Source organism: Trachurus trachurus, assembly GCF_905171665.1.
Source record: "Trachurus trachurus genome assembly, chromosome: 20".
In the NCBI taxonomy this organism is placed as follows: domain Eukaryota; kingdom Metazoa; phylum Chordata; class Actinopteri; order Carangiformes; family Carangidae; genus Trachurus; species Trachurus trachurus.
Window position 1 is genome coordinate 16,512,309 of NC_139911.1, and position 16,669 is coordinate 16,528,977.

At 40.0% G+C, this 16,669-nt stretch overlaps 2 protein-coding genes across 3 annotated transcripts in view; one reads left to right on the forward strand and one right to left on the reverse strand.

Moving 5' to 3' along the window:
- Positions 1 to 9,542, reverse strand: part of LOC311003852 (E3 ubiquitin-protein ligase RNF31-like) — a 28,348-nt gene extending 18,806 nt beyond the window's left edge. The window contains exons 1-12 of one of the 2 annotated variants that reach the window (XM_083995746.1): positions 9,360 to 9,542; positions 8,155 to 8,368; positions 6,694 to 6,840; positions 6,398 to 6,553; positions 6,236 to 6,292; positions 5,511 to 5,637; positions 5,065 to 5,217; positions 4,790 to 4,940; positions 4,081 to 4,232; positions 2,475 to 2,614; positions 1,446 to 1,688; positions 426 to 737 (exon numbers count right to left, since the gene is read on the reverse strand). In XM_083995746.1, coding sequence (XP_083851872.1) covers positions 426 to 737; positions 1,446 to 1,688; positions 2,475 to 2,614; positions 4,081 to 4,232; positions 4,790 to 4,940; positions 5,065 to 5,217; positions 5,511 to 5,637; positions 6,236 to 6,292; positions 6,398 to 6,553; positions 6,694 to 6,840; positions 8,155 to 8,358 — 1,842 coding nt within the window. In that variant the 5' untranslated portion in view covers positions 8,359 to 8,368; positions 9,360 to 9,542. Of the gene's footprint in view, positions 1 to 425; positions 738 to 1,445; positions 1,689 to 2,474; positions 2,615 to 4,080; positions 4,233 to 4,789; positions 4,944 to 5,064; positions 5,218 to 5,510; positions 5,638 to 6,235; positions 6,293 to 6,397; positions 6,554 to 6,693; positions 6,841 to 8,154; positions 8,369 to 9,359 lie in introns of both variants that reach the window. The other variant, XM_083995745.1, reaches the window with a different exon arrangement.
- A 2,021-nt stretch (positions 9,543 to 11,563) lies between these two features.
- On the forward strand, positions 11,564 to 16,665 carry psme2 (proteasome activator subunit 2). Its single transcript, XM_083995749.1, has 11 exons — positions 11,564 to 11,740; positions 12,042 to 12,074; positions 13,019 to 13,081; positions 13,172 to 13,258; positions 14,480 to 14,528; positions 14,654 to 14,751; positions 14,881 to 14,949; positions 15,037 to 15,104; positions 15,234 to 15,288; positions 16,128 to 16,214; positions 16,314 to 16,665. Exons 1-11 carry the CDS (start codon positions 11,693 to 11,695, stop codon positions 16,392 to 16,394), a joined length of 738 nt encoding a protein of 245 aa, XP_083851875.1. The 5' UTR covers positions 11,564 to 11,692; the 3' UTR covers positions 16,395 to 16,665.
- Positions 16,666 to 16,669: the final 4 nt, after the last annotated feature.

Sequence of the window (16,669 nt, forward strand, 5' to 3'; positions counted from 1 at the left end):
GGGATTTCTTGGTTTCCCTCATCAAACTCATCAAATACACAATCCAACAACTCCAAAACGCTCTGGTGGACAAGTTATGACCTGCACATTCACCACGCTATGAGATGATAACGGAGCATTGCGAGGCAGAGTTGTTTTCATGTCTTTATTTCTTTTAATTGTAATGATTATGGCTTAAATTTAATGAAAATCCAAAATTCAGAATCGCAAAAAATTATAATGGTGAAAGAGTTCACTATTGTAACCTAATGGTGTCTTAGTCTGGTTCAGTAGCTCCACTATCATGGAGAAGACTGACCTCCATCATATTCCCATTTATTGAGATGCACCTGTATATTTATGTGTGTTCATGTATATAATACGAGGTCAAAAGGCTTGAGGAACACTTCCTGTGTGTTTGTGGTTTACAGGTTGATTTTTCCTACCTTCACCTGCCGGTCTCTCAGCAGCTGTTTCACGGCCTTGTCGGCGTCTCCTCCGGCGGCCAACCACGCCAGCTTGGCCTCGGCTCTGGACAGCTTCACGTCTTCCCCCGTGGCGCTGCGGCCGCTCTCCTCCAGCTCCTCCCCGTCCCTCTCCACCAGGTTCAGGTGGACGGACGCCGCCATGGCGCAGATCTCATCCAGCAGGTGCGGCAGCTCTGACGTCAGCCAGTCACAGGGGTTGATGCTGCTGCTGCCACACATGCAGAGGGCGGCGTACACTTCCTCCGGGCTGACCCCTCGTTTTTCTGCCTCCTGGGAGAGGGAAACAGGGTGAGGCTACGTTCAGAGACTTCATCTGGCTTTTGGAAATCCTGCTGCAGATTTTTCTGACATTAAATTGAGTAGATGATTAACGCTGCAGGCCATCTTTAACTAATTCTCAGTTAGACTGCTGTTTAAATATCATTTGTTTTCATAACCCAGTTAGAGCTCATTTTAAAGGGATAGTTAAACATTTTGGCAAATTGGCCCATTGCCATAATCCCTATAGTTTTAGCAGTAGGTTCGTAACCTAACCTTTAATTGTCGGTGCAAGCTATTTTTAGAACGGCGGAGCAGAGCCACCAGCTGCTCAGAGCTACGCTACGGAGGCTAATGGGATTTCTTAGGTTCCCTCATCAAACTCATCAAATACACAATCCAACAACTCCAAAACATTCTGGTGGACAAGTTGTGACCTGCACATTCACCACGCTATGAGATAATAACGGAGTGTTGCGAGACGGAGTTGTTTTCGAGGTAAATGCAGAGACTGCTGGCTGAAAAACTACCCCTGACGGTAATGCGCATCAGCGGTTTTGCATGAATTTACCTCGAAAGCAATCTTGTAACGTTCCATTATTATCTCATAGCGTGGTGAATGTTCAGGTCAGGTTTTCTTTTTAAAGGAAAACTGCTGTTGAAAAGATGCTGTCCTGGTCTATGATATGATGTAGTAGTGTTTAGATTCAGAAGACTGACTCTGATCTGGTGGATGAGGCCGAGACCGTCGTCCCTCATGGTCTTCTGTCTCTTCAGATCCATGTTGACTCGGGGCCTGGGGAACGGCCTCACACCGGACTGAGGCTGATCCCTCGTGATGGACGGAGTCGGCTGGAGAGACTCGGGCAGAGAATCACCAGGAGAGTCTTTACATGCCAGGTTGCACATCTCACACACCACAGTGGGCTTGGTGTTCACATAGGTGCAATACTGACAAGTCCACTGGGAAAGAGAAAGACAAGAAAGAAGGACAATGGCAGAAAGGACACATTAAGGAGAGAAGTTTACACAAGAAAATGTATTAAAATAAATACATGACCGATAATATTGTATTACAGAAATTCAAAACCTTTCATGTGAGTGGAATCCATCAGTTTTACATAATCATCTGAAATTCATCAGTATTTGAATGCAGCTCTATAATAAAACCCTGACCCTGTTTTCAGGACTTGATTTATAGCTTTAACTGAACCTCTATGTCATTTTATTTTTCTCGTCCTCATTACTCATCTTGTTGATGTATTATTCCAGCATTTCTAATGGCTTCTAATTGTCTCATTTTCATTTTTTATCATTTGTGTCATGTTTTTGTTTTTATTCTGTCTTGCTAAAAAAATGTATTCCCTCTCATGGGACGATAAACATCTGAACCAAAGTGAACTGGCAAGTAAAATTATTATTTCCATTTGACTGATAATTTGATCAAAGCACAAACTATAAACTTAAAAGTTTAAAGATTTTTTTTTACATGTGCCATGTGTACAGTTTTGTCAAAAGTGGCTCTTTGGGCCTTTTTTATAGATCGCTGGGTTGGAATTCAAAGTATCTTTAATGTCCCAAACCAGGAAAATGGGTTTGCAGCCAGGAAGATTTACACACAGAGACATTCAAACACAAAAGAGTGTTTCTTAGTGTCTTAGTATAAACAGGATTCCATACACAAGTCACAATACAAAGATTGAGAAGGTTAAAAAAAAACAAAAAAAAAACAGCAACACTGATAAAAACCTTTCCTCCAGTATCAGACAGGGACCCCGGGTTGGACAGCGAGGCGACAGGTGGTCGAGTGGCCAGACGGGGGCGCTCACACACCTCACAGAGGATGCTGCTGCCTTGATTCACAACTGTGCAGCTCTTACACTGCCACTCTGAGGGAAACAAACACAGACACAACAACATGGTGATTACAGCCTGTTGTTCGAAACCTAGATAAGGGATTAAGGCGGGATATGTTGGTTATCCTGGCTGAATTTAGCCTCAAGTCGGTTGTTCGAAAGCAGGCTAAATTTATCCTGGTCAAGTTACCATGGTGATTTATTCTCTGCAGCTAGCCTGCTCCATCTCACTGTTTTCTTTTGTCAGAAACATGTCGCCATACTTCATGTTAAAATGTCCAATGTCATTTTAAAGGGACAGTTCAACATTTTGGTAAATTGGCCCATAGCCTTAAAGGGATAGTTCACCCTAGAATGATATTTTGCTCATTATCTACTCACCCTCATGTTGACTAAGGGCTGGAAGAATTTCCAGAGTCCACCGTCCCTTCTCTGAGTTACAGGGGGTCTTGGCGTCGCAGTGCATTTCAATGCAACGGTTGCAAAGGGACACCAGAGCTCTTCGTAAAAAAACACACACAAAAAAACATCCAAATACCTCCATGATGCTCGTATGTAATGTCCGTCTTGTGCTGAAGCCCCAAATTGCGTAATTGTCCCGAAAAAAATTAAATAAGTCTATATTTTAAGCTTGTTTGTAGCGGAAGCTTCTCGAAGCTCCTCTTCCTGGTCCGTCCAAATCTCGCGTGATTTGCGCCGGCGTCAGTGCGGTTACTGCGACTCACGCGAGATTTGGACGGACCAGGAAGAGGAGCTTCGAGAAGCTTCCGCTACAAACAAGCTTAAAATATAGACTTATTTAATTTTTTTCGGGACAATTACGCAATTTGGGGCTTCAGCACAAGACGGACATTACATACGAGCATCATGGAGGTATTTGGATGTTTTTTTGTGTGTGTTTTTTTACGAAGAACTCTGGTGTCCCTTTGCAACCGTTGCATTGAAATGCACTGCGACGCCAAGACCCCCTGTAACTCAGAGAAGGGACGGTGGACTCTGGAAATTCTTCCAGCCCTTAGTCAACATGAGGGTGAGTAGATAATGAGCGAAATATCATTCTAGGGTGAACTATCCCTTTAATCCCTTATAGTTTTAGGAGTAGGTTTGTTACCTTTAATTGTCAGTGCAAGCTGTTTTTAGAACGGCGGAGCAGAGTCGTGAGCTGCTCAGAACTACGCTACGGAGGCTCATGGAATTTCTTGGTTTCCCTCATCAAACTCATCAAATACACAATCCAACAACTCCAAAATGCTCTGGTGGACAAGTTGTGACCTGCACATTCACCACGCTATGAGATAACAACGGAACGCTACGAGACACAGTTGTTTTTGAGGCAAATGCAGAGACTGCTTGCCGAAAAATTGCCCCCGACGGAAACGGGCATCAGCAGTTTTGCATGAATTGACCTCTAAAACATTTTCTGTTAGTTTTTTATCTCGTCAATGAACTTTCTGAAACATGCTACATTTTGAATATGTATCTTTATATGCAAGTCTCACCTGTGTTTGGTGACGTAGGAACTGACATGGGACTTTCCTGAGCCGTGGATGCAGCTGTGGCGAGTCGAGGCCGTTCACAGGTCGAGCACAGAACGGCTCGCATCTCGTTCACTGTGGTGCAGTGGGCACACTCCCACGGTGACAGAGAGGGACTGAGAGATGACAGAGAGGAAACAGAATTACATTAGAGGTAAAGTTCATCTACCTCTTCATCTGCCCCTCTCCTTCTTTTAACAACACTTACTAAGTTTGTTTTTGTTTTTTTACCATGGGTGCCCTCAGCGTTTTGTGGATACTCTTCTCCACAGGACTGAACAAATGGATGGAGAACAAATAACTCTGTGGTCATCTAGCACTCGCCATATGCTGCAAATGCCATATAGCTGCTACTTGAGTCTAATATATTTTTATTCACTTTTTCTTATATAAGCTTTTTATCGTTTAGTATTTTAGTATGTTATTCATCATTTATTTATCTTATTACAATAGTAATGAGACCTAAGTACTGCATCTCATTCCTCATGTTTCATGGTGTGAATGACAAAAAAGTTATTTGGAGTTTACTGTATTAGATCATTTAATACACTTATACATCTTCTATCTATCTATCTATCTATCTATCTATCTATCTATCTATCTATCTATCTATCTATCTATCTATCTATCTATCTATCTATCTATCTATCTATCTATCTATCTATCTATTCACCTGGATGTTTTGGCTGGTGTGACTATAGTTCTGTTGTGTCCTTTGCGGTCTGGGTGAGAGTGGAAGAGCTTGTCACAGTTCACACACAATCTCTGGACACAGGTGGAGCAGTGAGCGTGGACAGCAGAGATCCCACAGATGCTGCAGGTCTCTTCTGGTGCAAAAACAGACACACAACACACACACACACAAAAATATAGGTTACGTAAACACAGAGACAGCAACAAAACAGCTGCTATAGCTGCTCTTACGGTTACAGTTTCCTGCTGGCGTACCCTGTTTGTTTTTGTTTCTCTTGTGATTGGCTCTGGAGGGGTGGCGGTGGAAGAGGTCGTCACATGCGTCGCAAAAGACTCGATTGTCACAAGACGGGCAAACCAGAGACGTAGCATTACCACACAGACTACACTCGCTCGCTGCAGGAGAGCCTGGAGACAAAAGACAGAAAAGATTTGGACTGGATTTACTTCTATGAGGGACATCATGTGACCTTACTTCATCCATTAATTCATTCATTTACTTTTCAATATGAATGAATCAGAATTGTTTTTATGAGTCTTATAGATGGAAACCTTTTCACTTCAACGTGTAGACTTCTAATATGTAGCGGCCAATAACGATGAAAGACAAAAAGCCACCAGTGAACTACATTTTAACTACACGTTGGCTCATTTGATTCATAACTGACTGAAGCAGGTTGTGGTGTGTGGCAGCAGCTCACCTGTTGGCTTTAAAGGTTGTGCTCTGAGACGTGGAGCAGGTTTAGGTGAAGGAGAGAGGACCTGGGGTTTGTCGGCCTGCAGCTCCTCTGCAGGTGAAGCAACCACTGGGTCAGTCACCACCGCGTCCTATAGAAACATTGGTGAAAGTCAATGGGTGCTCCAATCAGTCACTAACACATTTCCAAATAGTTTTTGATTATTTTACATCATTGTATACATTTAACATCACATTTACTTTGCAGGAATATTGTCAACCAATATTTGATCATTGATTTTACTTAGGATTTATTTATGATCGCTTTACAAGTATGCTCTGTATGAACATGCACATGGGAATATGCTGCTGTGTCACATATTTTGATTAATCACTTGTGAAATTGTCCAATGATGAATATGTGTGAATCAGCATAAAGTGAATGTTTTTGTTCTATTACTTTGTAAGAGCTGCTATCAAGCTCAAGATTCAAAACACATAGTGTATCACTATATGAAGTAACAATGGAATAATACCAAATGTGCAATGTCCAGTATCAAATCTAACATGAAAAACTGAAATTGGATCAAATCAATTAAAATACCAATAAATAGAAATATTACAATTTAAATATAAAAATGATTTTGTAGATAACTGAGTGAGTAGTGAATAAGAACATGATGAGTGTGGATGTAGGAACTCTGACTCACTAGAATAAAGTACAATGCTGCTGAGAGTGTTTGTACAGACCTGCTGCATGAGAGATGGGAGGATGTCTTTGAAGATTTCTAGGTGAGGATGGGTGCCCTAAACAAACAGACACAACAAGTGAGATACTGTATGTTGAATCCACTGAACACAAAATTGCTCTTCACAAATGATCACACACAGCAATCAGATGACGACACGAACCTTGATGATCATGTCCACCTCCGTGCGTAAGGCCATGACCTCTAGCGTCACTGCAGCCACCTTTTCACTTTCTGGTTCGCTGACTTCGTCTGGGAAACTGAGGCCGTCTACCTGCTGGTTGGTGTAACCGTAGAGAAAGAGGACTCGTCGCCCCCCCTGTGAGAGGAAAACCAGGGGTGTAAAACTTCAACCAAAGCTTTATTGGCCAAGGAAGGAACAGTAAAAAGTTTCATATAAAAAAAGAGAAGATCTGCACTGAACGATGTGACTCTCCACCCTCTCGGTCTTTGACCCACCTTCATGGCGTCCACTGTGGCTCTGAAGACGGGGTTGTTGTGCTTGACGCTCCTCCAGAATCTGGGCCTGGCAGGGCAGGTCAGGTTACAGCCGTACTTCTCCAGGATGCTCAAGGCCTTGACCAGTTTACTCAAAGCGTCCAGAGCCTGATTTAGGGAGAACGTTGCCGGGTTAGTGATGTCATCATGGTTAGTTAACCTATTGTTCACCAATATAACCACATTCTTTTACTACCAACGAGGGCTGCACGGTATGCAAAACGCATCACACTGCAATCAGGTGGGAAGACATTGCATCTTGAGAATATGATTGGTCTCTGTGGTAACACAACATTTACAGGTCTGACAATGCACAACAATGTTGGGACACATTTCACCTCTTTCAAACAATTTCTTTTTGCAAGTAAGATAATTACATATATATTAACATGCTGCTCTTGTGTCACGTTTTCTGCTTTATTGTGATGGGTGTGCGGTTCTGTCTTTATATTACACTTATTTCTATTACATGTTTATTTTCATATTTTACACACCACTTGAGGACTACATTTTGTTTAACATTTTGGATGAGGTGATTTAAATCATGACTAATTGTATCATCTGTTGTGTAACATTTATTTGTATAAATAAAATGCAAGTGTTTGTGTAATTTTTCTAAGTCTGACACGTCATGACATGTCATTTTAGGAAAATAAATGTTTCTTTTGATTCTCCTTTCTTTAAGATTTTCTTCATATTTTACAACATTTTGAAAAAAAATTTTTTTTTAAAAGGACTTACATGATCGGCCATTTTATGATACACAGTTAATCGACTCAATCTGTCTCAGTCTGTCAATCCTTTATAAGAACTGTGTTTATAGGTATAAACTACATAAAAACAAATTTGGATATTTAATACACTACAGAATTGTAAGATTCGTCTACTTTGTAAGGATGCACTAGAGCTGGCAGACTCCAGTCCACAGTGGGTAGGAGGAGTGTTATTTACACTGGGAGTTGATGCAGTGGCTCTTTTTTGGAGATTTTCTGCCCTCTAGTGTTCAGACATTATTTGATTCAGTTTTGCCAAACATCTGTATAAGATGAACTGAAGAGACTCATTTTCTGGTGTTTTATGTCCGTGATAGGAGAAGAAAAAAAAAAAAATTCATGGTTCATCTGCCCTTTAACCTATTTATCCAGCTTAACTGTGTTTTACTTTATTTCACACAGAACAACAGCATTTATGCAAAAATTAGGGCCAATTGAATATTTTGATGATTTTTAAAGTGACAGGTGCAGTTGCAACCACAAACTCAAACATTTTCTCTCAAGACAACAAAACATCATGTGCACATCCCTCCTTTTTGGTTTTAGTTAAAACATAAAATAAGGAAAATATAAGTTAAGCTCAGTGTACGTTAGGAAAGAAGTTTCAGAGAGCATCTCCAGCACTAATAGAGCAAAACGTTTACATTACCTCCTCTTTATTGTGGGTGGTGACGTTCTCCCTCAGCATGGTCTCGGCTGGCAGGTGGCGGTACTTCTCTGACAGGGGCAGGTTGATGGCGGCCATGGCCTGGACCTCAGACTTCACACTCTGGGCTGAGCCTGAAGAGAAGAGCAGGGACTGGGCTCTGCTCCTGACCTCGTCCATCTCTAGAGACGGGGGGTTGCTGCTCATCGCTGCTGAACTGGGAAGTTGACAGTTTGATAATGAATTAATTAATTTTTGTTGTGATCAATTTTTTATTGAATTCCTAGATTTTTAAAAAGAAAAAGAAAAAAACAGATGTCGGAGGAAATAAATGTGATGTATAACAATTATAGAAATAATAGGTGTATAATAACATACCAAAAATAAAGTAAAATATATTACTAATAATATCAATAATAGCCTAACTTAAAGATCAGAAACCGCCCCCATTAATTACCATTAGCCTAATTAATTATTTAAGTAATTGAGTTGCTTTTTCTGATATTAAATTTGAATTTTGCTCTCATTTCTAACATTTTATGGACCAATCACTCAGAACTAGTGTAGAAAAATGCTAACTTTCAATCACACTGTGAAAACAGAAGTCTGGATAGGCTACTACACCTCAAACAGCTGAAACAGTAAAATTCTGATTTCACATAGGCTAGATGCAACCTTTATAGTAAAAAGGATAAATAAAATATTACTGCATAAGAAGTAGGTCTACAAGCGAGGGATTTACTCAGGATAAAGTGTGTTATTTTTTGCTGATGATTTTGCATTACTGCAATTAATAACTGTTTCTTTAAATTACTGCTCATTGACAAAAAGGTCCAAAGTCCAAAACATGAGTGAGGAAGAAAGACAGGTTGTCAGTAGGATAGAGTGTCCTAATTCACTTTTAAATCATATGACAGCATGACATTACTAAGGGAAACTCCAGGTTAATAATAGTTTCACTCACCGTGACATTAAAGTAGTAAACAGTTGCCCAGCTTCATTAATAAATCATAAACACGACCAGACAACACTTTAAACATGTGTTTTTAAAACGTGAGACCTTATATAACAACAGTTGACGTTGTCACTGGTTAGTTTTACTGTGTTAATGTCAGAACTGGTGAGACAGAAAGCGAAGCAGACAACAATAATTCAGGTTATGGTGAAACCGAAACTTTCAGACATGTCGCGCTACAGCTCCAACATACCTGTCGTGTTGACGGCTGCTGCTCCACGGTTCTCCTGGTTGACTCCACACACAGCCGCGCACTTCACTAACCTGCTTTTACATAGATATATCAGAGTTAAAGTCTCTCCTTCACTCAGTTGACAGTGTAGCTCTGGAGCTAGCTTCAAACGCGGAACTCCACTCCAACGTTTTGTGTTTCTGCCCCACTTCCTGTTCCTTCAAAACAAAAGCCGGTTTCTACAAATTAAAAGCAGTGAGTCAAAACACATTCCTTGAAACCTTCTCCAAACACAAATCTAAGTCGACTCGTCAAACTACTTTAACCAAACCTCTGAGTGTTTCTGCAAAACCCTCAAATAACTTTTATCTGTGCTAAATCAAACTCAAAAATTAGATAGGCTACAAGCAAATCAAAATTAAAATACAACTGATTTGTTAGACGCTGCATCACAAATGGAAAACACAGTGTTTAGCAAGTAGCTCCAAACTGTTTATTCATTAGAATAATAGACAAAAGGGTAGGCCAGGCCTATTTCATGTTAAAAAAAAAAAAAAAAAAATTCAGACAATTACAGTATGACCTGAAAGTGTCAAAAAGACAAAACAAAGGTAGGCTATCTAGCGAGTTCTTCCCCCTCCTCTTCCAATTCATTTTGATTTCATCTCATCATCAGTAAAAAAGTGTGAACAGTTTTTAGTTGTGTTAAAGTTTAGATACTTCTGCTGTATTTGTGCTTGACCTCTGCCACCTGTGATGAATAAAATGAATAAAAAACTTGTTTTTCCTCCCATCCAACAAAAACTTACACACCTTGTTTGTCCTGCAATTTTGGGAAGTCCACAACACAAAGCCTTCACAAAGAAACACAGTCTACAGTGGTTCCCTAACGTCTTTCCATCGTCCAGGAGCTCTTAGCAATAACTAAAGACACTTCTGCAACATGTCAGACTGATCCATTTAAATAGCCTATTTAAATAACTAAGCAAGACATAAATAAGTAAGAGACTCAAAGCACATGGTAAATATTATGTCAAATATCTACAGCCATTAAAGCCTAGTGTATTAGAATGAGATATGACCAAATAGCTTTGAGTTCACATGAAGTTTCTCTCCATGGTGTTAACAAACACAAACAGCAATCATACCACTAGACCAACGAACCATAATCCCCTTTAAACATTGCAAATATTAATTCAAATTTCAGCTTCTCAACACAGGCCACCAAAGGGCCAAAACTCCACATTAATTAAAGTCCAGAAATGTGGGTCTGTACCTTCCAGAAACATGTGGGCCCTGATGTGATCTTACAGAGGTTGTCAACCCTCTTTATATGATAACTTGCATCACTAAAATAATTCAATTGGTGCTTCAGTCTAGTTGTGAATGTGAATGATGGTTGCTGCCATGATGGTGATGAGCTAAGATTGTCCAAAAATAAACATAAGAAGTGCAGCTCTGCATAGTCCAGAAACATACGTGGGCCTACAACACTTTATACAGGTTATGTAAGTTGTCAAGCCTGTATAACTTGCAGCATTGCATTTAGGTGCTTTAGTGAGTCTGCTTTGATCTATTGTGAAAGAACACTGCTACAACACCTCAGTGAACCCGGGACCTCTCGCACCCGAAGCGAGAATCATACCCCTAGAAGACCAACGAGCCAAGAGTCATCACAATAAAATTCTGAAAAAACTGTATCCTGTGCAGACTCACATGCACTATTCCTATGGTAGTTAGTTCAGTAAAGGAACAGGTGCATGTGGAGCCAGTCACTTATCAACCCACAGAGCATCAGAAAATGTACACTGCAAAAACAAATGTTCAGAAGTCTCAATGTCGTCACAAAACACACACTGATTGGTTTTACTCCTAACAATTCACTGGATGGATATAGGCTGCACCATGTCAAATTTTAAGTGAATTTCCTTTGCTTTTGGATTTATGGGGAATCTTAGTGAGTATAGCCTACATATCATTTGAAAACACTGTGAAATTGAATTTTTGTAATAAATGATGGGGTATGAGATGCTATTAAAAATTTTCAAAATTTCATGTTTTGTTTGTTATTTTTACTGCTGTCAAATATCAAAACAGGTCAAATTGGACCTAAACAGTATATTTGAATGAAATTTAGGGGAAATCCTCCTCACACTGGGGCAGTGAGACTCAGTGGGAGGAGCCAAGCGCATCATCTGACATCAAAATCGAAAGTAAACTGGATGAGGAAATAAAATATCACGCCAGCGATTCGCGTTGTCCTCTGCTGCCCCCGACGCGCCCAGTGTTAGCAGAGAAAAGAATAGAAAACAACTATTTATAAATAATCCTGAACTTGAAAGGTGCGCTCGGTCATGTCGAAGACCTCCACTCTGAAGATCAGCAGGGCCAGTGCAGGGAAGGTAAGAGATGATCTCTGATCTGTCTGGTGCAGTGAGCGCGCTGCGGACGGGACAGGTAAAAAGGCAGCGGGAGGGGACGACGTGGTGTGACGGGATCTTTTTTTATCTTTCTTACATTTAGTCAGTTTTATGCAGCTGATTTATCTCTTCAGCAACAGGTTGGAGTCGTTTTTTTCGGTGTAAAGTGACGGAAAGCCCCTTAGTGAGAGGAAAACGAAAGTGAAGCTGCATGTTTAAAGTGACTCAGCAGCTTCACTAAAGTGTGTTTTCATCGCTTTGTCCTGTTTGTCCTTGTCTACAGGTGGAAAACTTCCGCCAGTCACTGTACCAAGAGGTCTGTACAGCCATTTATTATAATATAAGTGCCTTGCATAATTCATACCCTTGAACTTTTCCACATTTTGTCACGTTACAACCACAAACTTGTGCTTGTATTTTATTGGGATTTTATGTGATAGACCAACACAAAGTAGGTAGAAAATGATACATGGTGTTAAAGATTTTTTTTTTTTTTACAAATCAAAGATCAAAGTTGAACTTTTTGGCCTACATGCCAAACGCTGTGTGGTGGAAACCTGACACTGCACATCAAAATGAACACACCATCCCCACTGTGAAACGTGGTGGTGGCAGCATCGTGCTGTAGGGAGGCTTTTCTTCAAGGAAGCTGCTCAGAGTTGATGGGAAGATGGATGGAGCTGAATACAGGGCGATCCTGGAGGAAAACCTGTTAGAGCCAGCAAAAGACTTGAGACTAGTCTGGGACGGAGGTTCACATTGCAGCAGGACCACCGCCCCAGAGCTATAATGGACTGGTTTACATCAAAGCAGATCCATGTGTTAGAATGGCTCAGACCTGAATCCTACTGAGAATCTGTGGCAAGACCTGAAACTGCTGTTCACAGACGCTCTCCATCCCGTCTGACTCAACTGGAGCTATTTTGCAAAGAAGAATGGGCAAAAATTGCAGAGCTGGTAGAGACACACCCCAAAATACTTGCAGCTGTAACTGCAGTGAAAGGTGGTTCAACAAAGTATTGACACTTCAAAATTATGCACTACTTTGTGTTGATCTATCACATAAAATCCCAATAAAATACATTTAAGTTTGTGGTTGTAACGTGGCAAAATGTGGACAGGTTCAAGGGGTGGGAATACTCTTGCAAGGCTCTCTATAAGGAACATGCACATTTTCACATTTTACATTTGGTGACCTCTGCAGCTTCAGACTTGACCTTTTTGCTTCAGACTTGACCTTTTTATTGGTTTCTTTTCCAGGCAGAGAACCTGTTCTCCAGCTCCATCCCACTGAAGATCATTCAGCTGGACGCTCTGCTCAGGGTCAGCACGCTTTTACCACAACACACGGTGCACAGTCATCAGTGTTTCCTGTTCTTCATCTCACTTCATCTCCTCTGTGTGTGTTTTCAGGATGACGCCCTCAGCCTCACTGACATGTCCTCGCTCCAGGCCCCGCTGGACATCCCCATCCCAGACCCTCCCTCCCCGGAGGACGAGGTGAGACCGGTTGTGTTTGTCTCTCTCACTAAAAAGAGTTGAAGAGCCACAGTTAAAACCACCTCTACAGAGAACCATAAACCCAGTGCCTTTGGTTGCAGTTTATTTAATTTTTGTATATTTATCCACTTAACTTTCTTCAATCATTATTTGTGAGATTTAAAATCATAGTAATTTTGCACAAAATAGTCCACTGACAAGGCAAGACTTACATAGTTTGCTATAATCACACAAATAACAAAACACCCATTAAAGAAAATGAGTTCTTTTAGGATGTAAAGGATAATTATTTCCCATGATGCCTCCCAAATTGACACCTTGATGCTATAACAAAATATTGATTTTGAATCCTCTTTGTATGATTGATTAGTCGCAGTGTAAGCACTTGTCTGTGTTTGCCCTCACATCAGTGTAAAAGATAAAGATTCAATACACAGCCTCACAGGCTTCAGCTGTGCAACAGGATGGAATATGTTGCTCTATTAGCTGAGATATGGGTCAATGACGTGATGCAACCTAATATCAAGTGGTGTAACTGGTATTTTTTCATAAAAATCTGACTATATACAGGAAAATAAATCTGGACTCAAATGTGGGATAAATGTAATTCACTTTTACAATGCAACACAATGTTTCTTGACAAGTTTGTACATAATTTTTTTTAAAGTGGTGTTTTTAGGATAGGTCCTGCCCAGTGTTGCCAAAATGCATGACAATTTAAATATAGAAACACAGCAAACAATCTATTTTGATTTAATGTTTTAATTTTAATTTTTTTATTTTTACAAGTGCACTTAAATCCAGTGTAGGTGGATAAAATATTTAATATCTATCATTCTTTTGTGCTTACACCATTTAACATTTTTAGGGACATTCAGTCTTACTTTTGTTAAAAATGGTTCAAATGTGATTTCAAATGACATGGAACCAACATGAATACAACATGTACATTTTAACAAATCTGATGCTTTTAAATATATTTTTGTATTGCTCATCTTGCCAACCCTTATTTGTCACTGACCCATATGCAAGCCCAGGCTGCGACAGTAACAACATCCACCGTGTTGCATTTACCTTGCAGTAGTTTGAATGGAAATGAAAATGGTACCATAAGACACAGTAAAGAGTTGAGTGTCTTAAGGTGGCCACTGGTCAATGTCTGCATCCAGTTGCAGCAAATAGAAATTGTCCCTTTTTGACTTTGCAAAACTGATTCCACAGGAAATGGAGACAGACAAAAACGAAGATGATGAGAAGAAAAAGAAGAAAGGTAGAGTGTTTTTCTTCTTTTTCTTTTGTGGTAGTTGTGAAGGTTGACAGGTGTCATGTATCACCTGCACACAATCTTTATGATGTAATGATGATAATAAAAAAGTTTCTCCTTTTCATCTGCAGCTCCAAAATGCGGCTTCATCAAGGGGAACGAGAAGATCATGCTGCTTCTAGAGAGGGTGAAACCAGAGATAGTGGCTCTCAGAGAGACCATCATTGTTGTAAGTGAATCACTGCCAGTGTAAAGATAAATACTAACCCACTACCTGCTGTAAAACGCTGCATTATGAGGACACAGTGGATGTGGAAATGTGTGAAAACCTCATCTGTGCTTGTGTGTTTGCCTGCAGGTGTCCTGCTGGATCCAACATCTCATCCCCAAGATCGAAGATGGAAATGACTTTGGAGTTGCCATCCAGGTACATTTCCATCCCAAAGACTGTGCTCTACATACATGATCATTTGTTTCATTATTGATAATTGTCTTCTTTTTTTTCCCACCACAGGAGAAAATCTTGGAGAGAATCGCTGCTGTAAAGACCAAAGTTGATGGTTTTCAGACAAACATCAACAAGTAGGTTGGATGTAGAAGCTGGTGTAAAGTATAATGGTGGAGAGAGTAACAACTCATCTGATAGAGATGTACACATTTGTCTGGTCTGTTTGGACTCTTTTGACTCCCTCTGTCTTCTTTAATACTCAGGTACTTCTCAGAGAGGGGGGACGCTGTTGGCAAAGCCTCCAAAGAAACACATGTGGTGAGTGTTGATGTGCTCATCTTTATGAATGAGTTGATTTAAAGTGGTACTCCAGCAATTTATCACACACTCCAATAAAAAGACACTTCAGAGGCACTTATTACACCACTACGTGAGAACAAACACATCTCTACATTTAGTTATTTTAAATTTTAAATGTTCTAATAAATTAAAGGAGTAAGTTTGCCATTTTTGGTTGAGAAAATTCCCCTTCTAAATCTAAATTAGCCCTATCAGTTTGAGGAAAATGCTTCAGCATAAAGCTGATCTTATTGAATATGATGCATTGATGTAGATTTAAAAAAAAAAAAAAAAATTACACAATAATGCACCAGCAATATTAATACATCAGTAAAACACTAACAATAATACTGGAGCCACGGGAGACAGTTGCAGCCAATTAATTGTCTTTTTAATTATTATTATGACAGGGCAGCTAATTAAAATGCTACATACAGTAGGTCACATGTGATCATGGTAACAGTTTTAATGTTTTAAACTCCATATTTTAATTATTTAATTATTTTAATACAGGTGGGAAAGAGCTCTCATCAGTTTGTTGCTGAACTGTATAGAAAATCAGCCAGAGATGGGAAAGAATGTTCATATTGATTTGTCTGATATAGATTCACATTTGTACAAACATGGCTGCTGATGTACTGATCCATCCAACCAATCCCAGCTGACACAGGTTGAGGGTGGGGGACACTGCTTGATGTATAAAAAAATCACAGCATGATCTTATCGGACCCCAGGAAGAATAGTTGATGTAAACCAGCTAATGGGGATCCAAATCAAATCAAATCAAATCCTTTAACTCATCCTCTTCCTCTCTCCAGATGGACTACCGCTCTCTGGTGCACGAGAAGGACGAGACCATCTACTCTGAGATCAGAGTGATTGCTCTTGACATCCGCGGCTTCTATGTAAGTGGATCTTCTCAGAAATATTACAAGTGCACAAGTCGACTCTGAGACGGGAAAATTCAAGTATTTTTGTTTTTTATCTCTACCACTTTACTTTAGGCTGAACTTTATGACATCATCAGCAAGAATCTGGAGAAAGTGACCAATCCGAAAGGAGAGGAGAAGCCCTCAATGTACTGAAGCTGAAGAGGCGGTGACGATCCGATCAGCTGTATTGATCATCTGAGCGACTGTGTGCATGTTTATGTGAATCACTTAAAAATACACAAACAAAATGAGAAATAAGTTTCATAGACCAGTTTTTGCTTATTCACTTCAGTAAACAATAAAAATAAAATAACTGGATCAGGGTTTTTAGCACTGCTGCGTGTTTTTGTACAAACACTTGTACTAAATTTAAGTTGTTGTACTTCTATGACTTTTAAAAAATAAAGTGGAAAAAATGAATGAAGACG